The sequence below is a fragment of the Acomys russatus genome, chromosome 19 (assembly GCF_903995435.1).
Source record: "Acomys russatus chromosome 19, mAcoRus1.1, whole genome shotgun sequence".
Classification (NCBI taxonomy): Eukaryota; Metazoa; Chordata; class Mammalia; order Rodentia; family Muridae; genus Acomys; species Acomys russatus.
In genome coordinates, this window is record NC_067155.1 from 60,481,643 (window position 1) to 60,495,114 (window position 13,472).

At 42.8% G+C, this 13,472-nt stretch overlaps 1 protein-coding gene across 3 annotated transcripts in view; it reads left to right on the top strand.

Moving 5' to 3' along the window:
- Bicdl1 (BICD family like cargo adaptor 1) overlaps positions 1-13,472 on the top strand; it is an 81,580-nt gene that overhangs the window by 43,769 nt on the left and 24,339 nt on the right. For all 3 annotated transcript variants that reach the window (XR_007832361.1, XM_051161646.1, XM_051161647.1), the window contains exon 3: positions 12,350-12,466. Coding sequence is in view for 2 of the 3 variants with exons in the window: in XM_051161646.1 (XP_051017603.1) it covers positions 12,350-12,466 (117 nt within the window). In the remaining variant the exon portion in view is untranslated. The remainder of the gene's footprint in view (positions 1-12,349; positions 12,467-13,472) is intronic.

A 13,472-nucleotide genomic window follows, 5' to 3' on the forward strand; every position in this document is an offset into this window, starting at 1 on the left:
TTTACTTAGTAATAGCAGCTGTTATATACGACACGCATAACCTGGGCCGAACATCTTCTGACTTTGGGGGTTTTGTTTGTTTGTTTGTTTGAGACAGGGTTTCTCTGTGTAGCCCTGGCTGTCCTGAACTCAGTTTGTAGACCAGACTGGCCTCAAACTCACAGAGATCCGCCTGCCTCTGCCTCCCAAGTGCTGAATTAAAGGTGTGTGCCACCACATCGGGCTTGGATTTGTTTTTTGTTTTTCTTTTCTTTTTTTAAAGTTTTTTGAGACAGGGTTTTTCTATGTATCCTTGGCTGTCCTGTACTCACTTTATAGACCAGGCTGGCCTCGAACTCACAGTGATCCACCTGCCTCTGCCTCCCGAGTGCTAGGAATAAAGACGTGTGCCACCATGTCAGGCTCGGATTCGTTTCTTAGTGCTGTCTTCCCTACAGATTAATGAACCACCTTTCTGAGGAACCGGGTAGTTAAGAGGTGCTCTCAGATACAAGCAGCTGTGTATTTGGTTCTTCCTCAGGCTCACTGCCATGCTTTGGCTTAGATGTGTGCTCATCCCACATGCTAGTTGGTACAGACGGTGTTCTGTGGTCCACATTGGCTGTGTCTCAAGTGTTCTCTACCGCATCAGTGCTCAAGGACAAAGGTTGGGCCTTATGCCTTGTCACTCACAGTTAGGTGAGGCTGTGTGTGTTTTCAGAGCTGAGAATTGCTAACGTAAGCCGAGCTGCTCAACAAGTCTCTCTGATTGGTTGGTCCGTCTTGTGATCAGCCTCATTGTCACCACAACTCTTCATCTCTCGATGCTGCCAATGGTTTTTAAAAATAATTTCCCCTAAATTGATGTTCTTTCATGAATTTACCTACTTTAAAAGTACAAATGTTTTCTTTTTCCTTGTTAATAAAGTGGTACCACTGGCATCCAAAAGAAAACCACATTACTCAGATGTGTGCACCCTGAAGTGTAGTGTAGACTTATGAGAACACTCAGACATTATAAAATGTATTCAGTGGGCTTTTTCTTCATCAGTAATTGTGCATAGCTGAGTAACACACTGTGGTGTTTATGCGTGTCTATAGGGGCCGGAGAGGTGGCGCAGCAGTTAAGAATATGTGAAGCTCCTATAGGGAACCAGAACTTAGTTCCTGGTTCTGGGCCAGACAGCTCATGATCACCCGAACTGCAGTTGTAGGGGATCTGACTCCCTCTTCTGGCCTCCGTGGGTACCTGCATCCATGTGCGTGTCATGCTACACAGGCACTCACACACATAGAAACAAGTCTTCATAAAAAATAAATACGTATGATGTGTGAAAGGAGCAGAGTAATTGGTTTATCTGTCTTGACATAAACCATTTCTTTTATCTGGAATGTTCAAAAGCTGCTCTGTTAACTTTGATGAAATATTGATATGTATTGTCAACAGTGGTTATCTTATAATGGTAATAGGACCTTGAGTTATTCTCCTAACTAGCTTCATCCCATATCCATTAACCATGCTGTCTGTCTCTTTCTCCCTACACTCTTGCTAAACCCTGGTCATCCCTGCCCTGCTCTACTTCTTTGAGACCAACATTTTAGCTGCCACATAAAGTCAAAGTATCTCTGTACCTCACATGATTCACTTAAATGTATTCTAGAGCTCACTCCATTACTGCAGATGACAATTGTATTGTCTTCTACTGAGTGCTATGTTGTATATACATATTAATTTTGTCTTTAGTTGTTTTGAGTTGCTGGGAATCAAATCTAGACAAGACTAGATACATTCACAGTGGTACAGCTTTAAAATGAGAAATCTAGGACCTGCATTTTCATTCATTCTCAGCTCAGGTGGACTCCGTCTCTTAGCTGTTGTGCACAGTGCTGTGGTGATCTCACAAGTGCAGATAGTCCCTGATGCTGATTGTTTTCAACATGTGCCCAGCTGTAAGACTGTCAGTGTGGTCCTTCTGTGGGTGACTGCAGTACTGTTTTCATAATGGCTTGCTTTACATTCCCTCCAACAATATATAAATGTTCCCTTTCTATATATATTTGTTAGCATGTTATTTTTGAGATAGCACCTCGGGCCAGAGAGATGGCTCAGCTGTTAAAGGCTAGCCTCACAACCAAAACTATAAGATAGCACCTCACTCTGTAAGCTCTGGCTGGCCTGGAACTTGATATGTAGAGACCAGGATGACTTCAAACTCTGGATCCCCCCAAATGCTGGTATTAACAGGTGTGCACCACACTTAGCTAACCTTTTGTCCTTTTGAAAAATTAAAAAATTTGAGTTAAAATATATTACATCATTTTATTCTTCCCCTTTCCTCCAGTTCCTCCCATGTCTCCTTGCCTTACTCGTCTCAAACTCACTGCTTCTTTTTCTGTCACTGTTACATACAGCGCTGAGTACGAGCGTGCTGTGGCAGCATTCCTTAGTTGCCTTTAGTTCTTTGCCTGCCTTAGCACGTCTGCTGGTGTCCGGGTAACAGTCTGCGTCTGTGCCTCAGAAGTGTCCCTGAGGCTCAGGTGTAGCGGCTGTACTGTAGTACATCTGTCTGTTGGGAGGATACAGTTTTGTTTTGTTTTCTATGAGAGGTGAGAGCTATATCACAAGTATTTAGAACGCTGTTGGGAGTGACAGCTCTCCTCTAAGAACCGCCCCTCACTAGCCGGAGGGGTGTCCAGGCGTGGTTTCCATTGTTGAGAGGACCTGAGTTCAATTAGACGGCTACTGGGTCTGCTGAGGTTTGTGCGGCTGTGGTGTTTGAATGAGAATGGTCCCGTAGACCCATGTTTGAATATGTGGTCTCAGTTGATAGACCTCTTGGAATAGGATAAGAGGTGTGGCCTTGTTGGAGGAGGTGTGTCACTTGTGGGCAGGCTTTGAGGTTTCCAAAGAGTCACACCTTTCCCACTGTGCTCTCTACTGTTTTTGAGATGTGAACTCTCAGTTGCTGTTGCAGCCATCAGCCATGTGCTCCTGAGCCTTTACTCAGGAAGGAGCTGCCTGTATCTTCTTCCAGCAGTTTTCAGTGTTTCAGGTTTCAAGTCAAGGTTTCACTTTGATCCATTAAGAATTATTTCTTGTGTAAGGTGATGAACATGGGTCTAATTTCATTCTTAGGCATGTGCCTAGTTTTCCTAGCACCGTGTGTTGAAGATGTTCTTTTCTCTATTATATGTTTTTGGCATCTTTGTCAACTATCAGATACTTGCATCTGTGTGTATTCATGTTTAGGGCTTCTGTTTTGTTCCTTTGGTGTACAGTCTGGGTTTTGTGACAGTGCTACACTGCTTATTACTGTGGCTCTGTAATATGTCTTAAAATCTTAATGCTAACTCCTCTAGCATTATAGTTTTTGCTCAGGATTTCTTTAGCTATCCAGGATCTCATGTAGCTCCAGATGATTTTTAGGGATTTTTTTTCTATATCTGGGAAGAATGATACAGAGATTTTGATGGGATTAGTTTAAGTATGGAATTAGCTTTTGATAGAATGATCACTGTCATAGTATTCTGCCAATCCGTGAGCATGGGCAGTCTTTTCGTTCTCTGGTGTCTATCTCAGTCTTGAGAGATATAAAGTTTTCATTGTAGAGTCCCCCCACCTTCTTTGCTAGAGTTATGCCTAAATACTTGATTTTCTTCTAGGACATTGTGGGTGGAGTATGAGAGTGGTCTGTGTCTTAGAGTGCTTGTTGTCAGTGTGTAGAAAAGCTGATGGCTGCCACTTGGCCCTGCCACTTGGCTGAAATTGTTGATTATTTCTATAAGCTTTCTGATGGAAAACTTGGGGATCTCTCATCTGCAAACAGGAATACTTTGCTTTCTTCTTCCCCTACTTCTCGTTCTCTGATTTTCTTCCGATGCTTTATCACTCCAGCTAGTGCTTTGAGCACTGTGTTGGACAGGAGTGGGGATAGTGGACAGTCCGGCCTCACTCTGGTTTTAATGAGTTTGCCTCAAGTTTTCTTCCATTTCAGGTAGTGTTGCCCCGGGTGTGTTGTATATTAGCATTTATTATGCTGAGCTATGCTCCTTCCAGTCCTATACTTTCTAGGTCTCTATATGAAGACATGTTGAGTTTTGTTAAAAGCCTTGTCTGCCTCTGTTGGTAATGTGGTATTTTTTTTTTTTGAAGTCTTTTTTTTTTTTTTTTTTTTTTTTTTTTTGAGTTATTACATGTATTGACTTGGACCATGACATTGTCATGGTAGAGAGTCCTTTTATAGATGCCTATGGTGATTGCAAGCATTTTATTGAGAAGTTTGTGGTGTGTGTCCACCAGGGCTGTTGGTCTGTAGTCCCCCTCTCCCCGCACCTTGTGTCTTTATTTCTTCAGAATTAGTTCAATACTGGCAGAAGGAGTTTTGGGAGTGTTCCTCCTGTTCCTATGTCTGACTGTTGTAAGAAGGGTCAGCTGCAGATCTTTGAAAGTGTGGTAGGACTCTGCCGTGGATCCGTCTGGGCCTGGGCTTGTCTGAGCAACACTGTTTGACTCTCCTCGCTTGTTAGGGCTCTATTTAGATTGCTGCCTTCCTCTTGCTTTAACTTTAATGGTTTGGGTGAATCTAGAAGTTAGTTATTCTTTAGATTTTTCTAACTTAATGGAATACATGTTTTTGTTTCTGTTTCTGTGACAGGGTTTTTCTGTGTGGCCCTGGCAGGCCTTCCTGGAACTCATTCTATAGACCAGGCTAGTCTCAAACTCAGAGGCCCACCTGCCTCTGCCTCCCAAGTATGGGATTAAATGTGTGTACTGCCACCGCCATCACCATGACCCACCCATCCACCCCTGGCTTATTTTTGTTTTTGAAACAGGGTCTTTTGTGTATCCCTGACTGGCCTAGAAGTCTTTGTTGGAAACCAGGCTGTCCCCAAATTCTACTACTGGGATTAAAGGTGCATGTTCAGTTTTGGAGTACATGTTTTAAAAATATTCCCTTATAATCTGAATTTCTTCCTCTAGCATTATAGTTTTTGTTAAGGACTGCTTTGGCTAGCCAGGATCTCATGTAGTTGTGATTTGAGGGGTGGGGCAGTGGAGACAGGTCCTTTTCTTTCTTATCTTGGTCAGTTAGGCTAACAGTCTGTCAGTCTTGTTTATATTCTCAGAGAAACACTTCTTAGATTCATTGAATCTTTGTATTGTTTTCAGTTTCTAGTTCATTAATTTCTGCTCTGATTTTTTTTTTATTTCTTGCTAGTCACTGGATTTTGGGTTGTTTTGTTGCTTTTCCAGATTCTGGAATTGTATCATTAAGTCATTTATTTGTGCTTTTTGTTATTTTTTAATATAGGTACTAGGAACTATCAATTTTCCTCGTAGGACTGCCTTTAATGTACCACAGAGGTTTTGTTGTGTCTGTTTTCATTTTTATTTAGTTCCAAGAATATTTCTTTCTTGATTTCTTCAGTAATGAGTTGTTAATCTCCACAGCTTTGTGCACTTAGTAGAGTTTTTTTCATCTATTTTATATCTTATTGCCTTTTTGTTGTTTCTCTTCATATCCCAGGCTGTCCTGGAACTCAGTAGATGCAGGCCAGTCTATACTTGAACTCACAGAAATCTGATGTGTGCCCCACACCCACCCGGCTGGGAGATTGTTTTGTTATTCTATAGAAGCTTCCTTGGGGTACTGATGAAGAGTGGTCTCCAGTGTTGAGTGAAATACACTGTGGATACCTGTAAAGTTCATTTAATGTATAATGTCACTTAATTTTGATATTTCTCTGTATTTTTTTTTTGTTCAGATGACCTATCTTTTGGAGAAAGTAGAATATTGAAATCACCAACTGTTAATGGGTTGATGTTAATCTGTGTCTTTAATTCCTGTAGCATATGTTTTATGAAATTGGGCACACCAGCACTTGATTATAAAGTTGTACTAGTTACTTTTGTGTTGGTGTGGTAAAACCCCATGGTCAAGGTAACTTATATAAGAAAGAGTTTGATTAAGTGTATGGCTCCAGAGGTTAGAATTCATGATGGCAGAGTGAACACATGGTTGGCAGGAACAGCTGAGCACTCATGTCCCCAACTGAAGCAGGAGGCAGAAGGTACACTGGGAATAATGTGATTTTTTTTTTTTTAAAGCCCCTTATTCAAGCCTGTCCCAGTGACACACCTCCTCCAAGGGCCACACCTTTTTTTTTTTTAAGGTTTATTTATTTATTATTATATATATAGTGTTTCACCTGCATGTACACCTACACGTCAGAAGAGGGCATCAGATCATGTTATACATGGTTGTGAGCCATCATGTGGTAACTGGGAATTGAACTCAGGACCTGTAGAAGAACAAGTCAGTGCTCTTAACCTCTGAGCCGTCTCTCCAGTCCAGGGCCACACCTCTTAATCCTGCTCAAACAGTCCAGATGGAGACCAGACACACAAACAGGAGCCTATAGACGCCGCTCTCATCCAGACAACACAGACATGGTCTTGGTTAACTGTCAAAAGAGGTCTCTGGTTCTCTTCTGGGTAGTCAGACAGTAGGACAGCCGTGTCTGCTTGTTCCTGATCATGTAATTGCAGCGCTTTTCCCCATTTTCTCACTTTCTTTAAAGAAGAGTTTCTTGAAGACACAGAAAGATGGGTTCAGCCATTCAGCCATCTGTCTTTTGATTAGAGAATTGATGCTGTTAATATTTAAAATTGTATTGAAAGATGTTGATTGCAGCCATTGTGTGGGCTTTTTCCTGTTTGTGTTTTTAGTTGTACTTTGTGTGTTTTAGGTGTTATAGGTTCATTTTTGTTCTTCCTGCCTCCATGTAGTGCTCGTCTGCTGGATCTGAGTTCTCTTAGCCAGATGGGTCACGGCAAGTTGTCTTCCTCCTTTTACTGTGGCAGATAGTGCTGGGTACTTGTGGAGCTGGTAGCCTGTTAGAATCTGGAGCTCCAGGTTCTTCCGGCTTTTGCTGTTTCCATTTAGAAATCAGCGTGACTCTGATGGTTTTTCCTTTGTGTGTGACTTGTAGCTTCCAATACCCTTCTGTTGTTGTTGTTGCTCTGTATGTTTACTGCTTTAACTCTGGTGTGCTGTGTCTTTAATTCCAGTAGCAAGGAGTCTCCTTGCTGGCCTCGCCTGTTTGACTTCTGTGTGTTTCTTGTATCTGTGTGGGCGTGTCTTGTATCTGTGTGGGCGTGTCTTGTATCTGTGTGGATGTGCCTTGTATCTGTGTGGGTGTGCCTTTCCCGAGTGGGAGGAAGTTTTCTTCCAGAGCTTGTTGAAGATCTGCTCTGTGCCACTGACCTGGGATTCTTCTCCCTCATCTTCTACTTGATCCATTCCCGCTGGGTTGTCTCGTGGGCTATTATGGAGCTTTCCATTTCATTTCAGCTTGAGTTCTTTTCAACTCTTCAATATTTCTCTCTCTTTACTGAGTCCAAGGTTTTTTTTGTTTTTTGTTTGTTTGTTTTTGTTGTTGTTTTGTTTTTTGTTTTTTGAGACACAGTTTCTCTGTGTTTAGCACTGGCTGTCCTGGACTCGCTTTGTAGACCAGGCTGGCCTCGAACTCACAGAGGTTCCCCTGCCTCTGACTCCCGAGTGCTGGGATTAAAGTCGTGCTCCACCACACCTGGCCTGAATTCAGCTTTCAAATCCTGAATTGTCTTTATAATTTCATTCAGCAGTGTATTTGTATTTTCTTGGACATCACTCAGGTATTTACGTTATTCTTCTTAAGGTTCAGTGAGGTGTTCATGTCTCTTTAAACTCTTTGAATTCTTTAATAAAGCTTATGATTATCTTCATTTCTGTGTCCAAGGTTCATCTCGGTAGTTCTCATTAGAAAACATTTCTGTAGGACTAGGGAGTGTGATGGGAAACATGCTGTCCTGGCCGCTCACATTGTTATTTTTGTGCTGTGGCCTGGGCATGTGTGCTCCTTCCATTGGTTGTGTGTCTGATAGTGCACTGCCTTGGAGTAGGCCAGTGAGGGAGCTGGGCCAGGTAAAGCTGGTATGTGAGCTGCTTGGTTGGACCTGAGCCAGGCAAAGCTGTGGTATGGAGATGGCAGCTGCAATGGATGGGGTGGGGAGGAGGGCTTACTGGGCAGAGCCAGTTCAGGTTAGGAGCTAAGCCTGTGGGTGTGGAGACGTTGGGGGAGGGTACATATGGGATGCTGTTTGACATTTCTAGGCCCTGTCTTGAGAATTTTGTCAATTGCCGTTTTAAAAAATCAGACTATTTATGCTGAGTTGTTTGAATTCCTTATTAATCTCTTCTCATATTAATAGTTTTCAGGTATTTCTTCCTGTTTTATACATTGTCTCTCTAGATCATTACCTTTGTTGTGTGAATGTTTGCTTTGATTGATATGATCTAATTTTTTATTTTTTACTTTATTGCCTGTGCTTTAGAAATTATACTTTTTAGAAGTCTTTGCAGACTAAAGACTTTGAGATTTTACATTTAACCCTTTGGTCTGTTTGAATTGGCTTTTATATGTGTGGGAGATAGAGATCTAGTTTCCGTGCTCTAAAAATACCTGTCCAGTTTTCTAGCTCCTTCCTCCAGTTTATATTGATTCTTGTCTTTGTCAAAAACCCGGGTTCTGTATTCTTTCCTCTCTGGTGCAGTGTGGGCATGTTTTGAAGTCAAGTACTTCGTTGTCTCCAGCTTTGTAAATCTGCCCCTCTAAGACTGCAGGCTCCGTAAATCTTTTAGTGTACAAATTTTAGGAGTATCATTTTTTCTATAAAAGATGCCATTGTATTTTGATAGGAATGACATTGAGTCTTGAGGTTACTTTGAGCAGTATAGGCATCTTAGCAGTGCTCTCCCAGTCCACCCGCGCGCACGGAGGGTGTCTGTGTACATACGTAAGTGTCTTACTTACTTTCTTTTACTTCATTGCTTAAATTTATTCTTTAGTATTTTACTTCATTATGTTGTGAGTGGGATTGCTTTCTTAATTTCTTTCTCAGATTTCATTAGTGTTGTATTAAAAACTTGATTTTTGTATATTGACTTTGTATCCTATAATTTACTGAATTTAATAGTTCTAAGAGTATTTTGTTGGCCTCCTTAGGTTTTTCTGTGAACAGGAATAAATTGACCTTTTCCTACTTAATGCATTTTGTTTTTTCTTGTCTGGGTACTCTAGCTGACATATTTAACACTTCAAGAGCGGTGGAAGTGAACATCTTGTCTGGTTCTGATCTCAAAGGACACAAGACAGCTTGTAAAAAGAAAGCATTTACTTTGGGACTCACAGTTCCAGAAGCTTATAGTTCATGGCAGGGAGCATGGCAGCAGGCAGATGGACAGGCAGGTAGTAGCTGAGAGCTGACATCTGACCCACAAGCACGAGGCAGAGAGAGGATCTGGGCCTGTTGAGGGCTTTTGAAACTTCAAGCCCTGCACCTCATGACACATCTCCTCCAACAAGTCCACGCCTACTGATCCTTCCCGAAGGGTTCTACAGACTGGGCACCAAACACCCAAATATATGAGCTTATGGAGGCCATTCTCATTCAAACACCACAGTATACGACAGGATCTATAGCATACGTGATGTTCTGAGTACCTGGTCTCTGTTTTTTAGTTTTTTTGGCTTTTTGTTTGTTTGTTTGTTTGTTTGTTGTTTTGTTTTGTGTGAGTGTGTGTGTGTGTTTTGCTTTTTTTTCAAAAGAGGGTTTCTCTGTGTAACAGCCCTGGCTGTCCAGAACTCCCTTTGTAGACCAGGCTGGCCTTGAACTCACGGCGATCTGCCTGCCTCTGCCTCCTGAGTCCTGGGATTAAAGGCTTGTGCCACCACGCCCGGCTTGCTTTGTTTTTTGAGACAGGGTCTTAACTGTATAGCCAGTCTGGCTTCAAACTGAAGCTGATTGTCCTGTTTCAGCCTGTTGAATGCTGGGATCACAGGCATGCATCACCATGCCCAGCTGAATATGTTTATAATGTAAAAAAGAAACGCAGAGATTAAATTTATGGGCATGATAAGGAAAGAAAGAAACACTGACCCTGGCTGTTGACTTTTTTCCATGGCACCTTCTGTTGTCTTGGAGCCAAAGTAGCTCTCTGGAGAACCTGCTGTTACCCAGCTCAGAGGTGCTCACAGCTCACTGTGCAGCTAAGGCGTTCACGGTGTTTCCTGATACTATAATCAGAAAACATTACATATGGTGTGTGTGTGTGTGTGTGTGTGTGTGTGTGTGTGTGTGTGTAGAAAAGAAAGGGAAGGAGGAGACCAGTGGAATAGGGGAAGAGGAACCAGCCGACGGTAATGGGGTGTGAATGTGTGTGAAGTACAGTGATAAACATACATGAGACATTAGAAAGAGCCCACTAGCTCATAGTCTTTGTAACAGTTTTTTAAATCTAAACATTTCAAACTCCAAGTTTAATGAATTCACAACAAGCAGTCAAACTGTAGTATGTGAGGGAGTTTTAAGAGACCCTCCATTCCATTATAAGAAAATTTAAGAGTACTAAATAAAATCCCTTATCATTTAAAAAAAAAAAAAAAAAAGCTTGCTCATGCGAGCAGTGGAAACAGGAAAGGCTACTTCAAACTCTCAGAGGCAGGATGGCAGGCCCAATCTGAGGAAAGCCCAGAATTTGCTTCCTGGTGCTTCACTCGCTGTGTTCTGGGACAGGTTTCTTTACTTCCTCCTTAGAAAACCCACCCGGATCACTCACTGAGGAGGACAGAGAATATGGCCTTAGTTCTTGATCACTCACTGAGGAGTCAGGGAGCATGGCCTTAGTCCTTGGTCACTCACTGAGGAGTCAGGGAGCATGGCCTTAGTCCTTGGTCACTCACTGAGGAGTCAGGGAGCATGGCCTTAGTCCTTGGTCACTCACTGAGGTGTCAGGGAGCATGGCCTTAGTCCTTGGTCACTCACTGAGGAGTCAGGGAGCATGGCCTTAGTCCTTGGTCACTCACTGAGGAGTCAGGGAGCATGGCCTTAGTCCTTGCATAGAGTGAGCCCTTGGTAAGTGTTACATTGTGATTTTTAGGTGTAAGTGATGGCCACTTGTTTTATAGTAAAATTAAATTTAAATTATAAAGGAAACGATGTTTGATGTGGATTTATACTGCTTTGTGTCTTGTGATTTATTATTTTAAAAGTAAAACTATAGAGCCATGCAATATGACACAGACCTGTAATCCTAGCACTCAAGAAACTGAGGCAGGAGGATTGTAAGATAGAGGTCAGCCTGGGCCATAAAACCTGGTCCTGTCTCAAAAAAAATTTTTTTTTAACAGGAATACATTAAGATTTATATGTGTTTCTCTAGTCCAATGAGGCAATATGTACTGAATTTGGCTAAACACAGTAACAAAGACAGACAGTTGATTACATACTTCCTGAAGGTGAATAGAGCTGTTAACAGTAAACCCTTCATGGAGAGATCTTGACTGAACAACCAGTCAGACCTCACAACCATATCACCACCCCCACCTTGTTGAAAATAATTCATAATCATTTCAGTGTATCATGATCTCTTCCAGGAAACTATGAGTCCTCCCCAGCTCCAGTGGCCTCAGAAAGATCACAGAAGTGCTGTTGTCTGCCTTGTAGCTCTCCTCTCTACAGGGCAGCATGCTGGCTAGAGTTCATGCATGACCAAAAAGACTGTTTCAGATGACCTTTTGTAAACTAGAAAATAAGTAGGGTAGGGAAAGAGGACCTCAGCCCCAAGCACTACCTAGAGGATTGGAAACGGCAAGAATGTCCTTAAGAGTGAATGTTCAGCCGGGTGTTGGGGCGCACACCTATAATCCCAGCACTTGGGAGGCAGAGGCAGGAGAATCTCTATGAGTTTGAGGCTAGCCTGGTCTACAAAGTGAGTCCAGATAGCCAAGGCTACACAGAGAAACCCTGTCTCGAAAACAAAACAAGAATTAATGTTCAAAACTGTAATACATATGACAAAGAACTCTAAATAGCATTCATGTTGAAGAGAAGCAATTCAAAAATAGACACAGATTAATAATGTCTTTAATGATAGCTGAGGAAATAAAGGAGGGTAATAAAGAAATCCTAAGGTGGCTGGCTGGGTGTGGTAGCTCATACATATAATCCTAGTATTTAAGAGCTGAAGCAACAGGATTGCTATGAATTCAACCCTGCCTGGGCCACAGAGTGAGACCTGTCTCAAAACAAACAAAACTGTCAGGCAGAAGGTAGTCTGGCCATTTTAGTATTGCAAACTACTGAGACTTTGTTAATTTAGTAGATGTGTGCTGAGCTACTGTGTGCAGGTACTTATAACAACTAGCCAGGCAGTCGTTTATGATGAAAAGTTCTGTGAGACAGATGTGCAGAGACACCTGAGAGGCACAGCAGACTTCCTGTGCACAGTCCCTTTGATCTACTCTGAAAACATCTTTTCTCTTGCAGGCCTCTGAAGTTGAGAGACAGCTCTCTATGCAGGTCCACGCACTCAGAGAAGACTTCCGGGAGAAAAACTCATCCACCAGCCAGCACATCATCCGGCTGGAGAGCCTTCAGGCCGAGGTGAGGCTCCTGTGTGGCCACACCTGACGCTGTGCACTAGTCTGTGGATAAAGAGTCCTCTGAGCTTGGCAGTAAACCCCCTGCTCGCTATGAAAAGTACTGAAGCCTCTAAAGAGAGACATTTCTGTGAGAACCTAAATGTGGAACGCTTGCTCCTTGCTGCTGTGGGTAGCCTGTTGTCTGAAAAAGTAAAGATGTTGAGAGTTTCAGCTGAGGGACTTGGAAACCATGAGTGACCTACTTTTTACTCAATAATCTGTACAAGAAGGAGCCTTGCTAGCACCACACAGACACTGGGGAATAACATTGTCCCTGCCTTCACTCTCCTTAGGCCTAGTTCAGTACACCACCATGTTTCTTGTTTCATTCAAAGTACTCTCATTATTAGCTCACCAAAAAGCCCCACAGAGCAGAACAGAAACGTCTGTTACTGAAGCGGATAGCAGTGGATGCTGTTGAGAGTTAACACTGAGAAGGTTTTGAATGACACCTGAGACATGGTGGTGCCAGGCCACACGAGAGGCCAGGACGTAGAAGCAAGGCTCTGAGCCCCTTGGCTAGACCAGGGGAAGAAGAGTGTAGCAGTTGGGGAGTAGTACATGAGCAGCGTGAGTCCTGCAGACACAGGAAGAGTCACACCAGCAGAAGGGGGGCTCCGCCCAGAGCGGACTCCCACCCAGTCCACTCTGAGGACCCTTATCCCATTTAGCTAATCAGACTGTGAGAAATAATGTAGAGCCAATCTAAAGGAGCCCCCTCTTCTGTGGTGAAGGAATCAGCTACTATGGTCAGCCCAGAGAAGCCTTCCCTGAGTCACCAGTGACCTGAGGATGTTTTTCCTAAAGTCTGTCAATATCTTCTCTTTTCTGCCTCCAACTCCCTTACTTCCTCCCTTCCTTTGGAATTCCCACCGATATTGAGCAGCAGGTTCTTGAAGTAAGTAGAGATTGCTCCAGTGGGGTTCTGGCATGCCTGTCTGTGACCATTTGTGTGCATGACTTGCCAT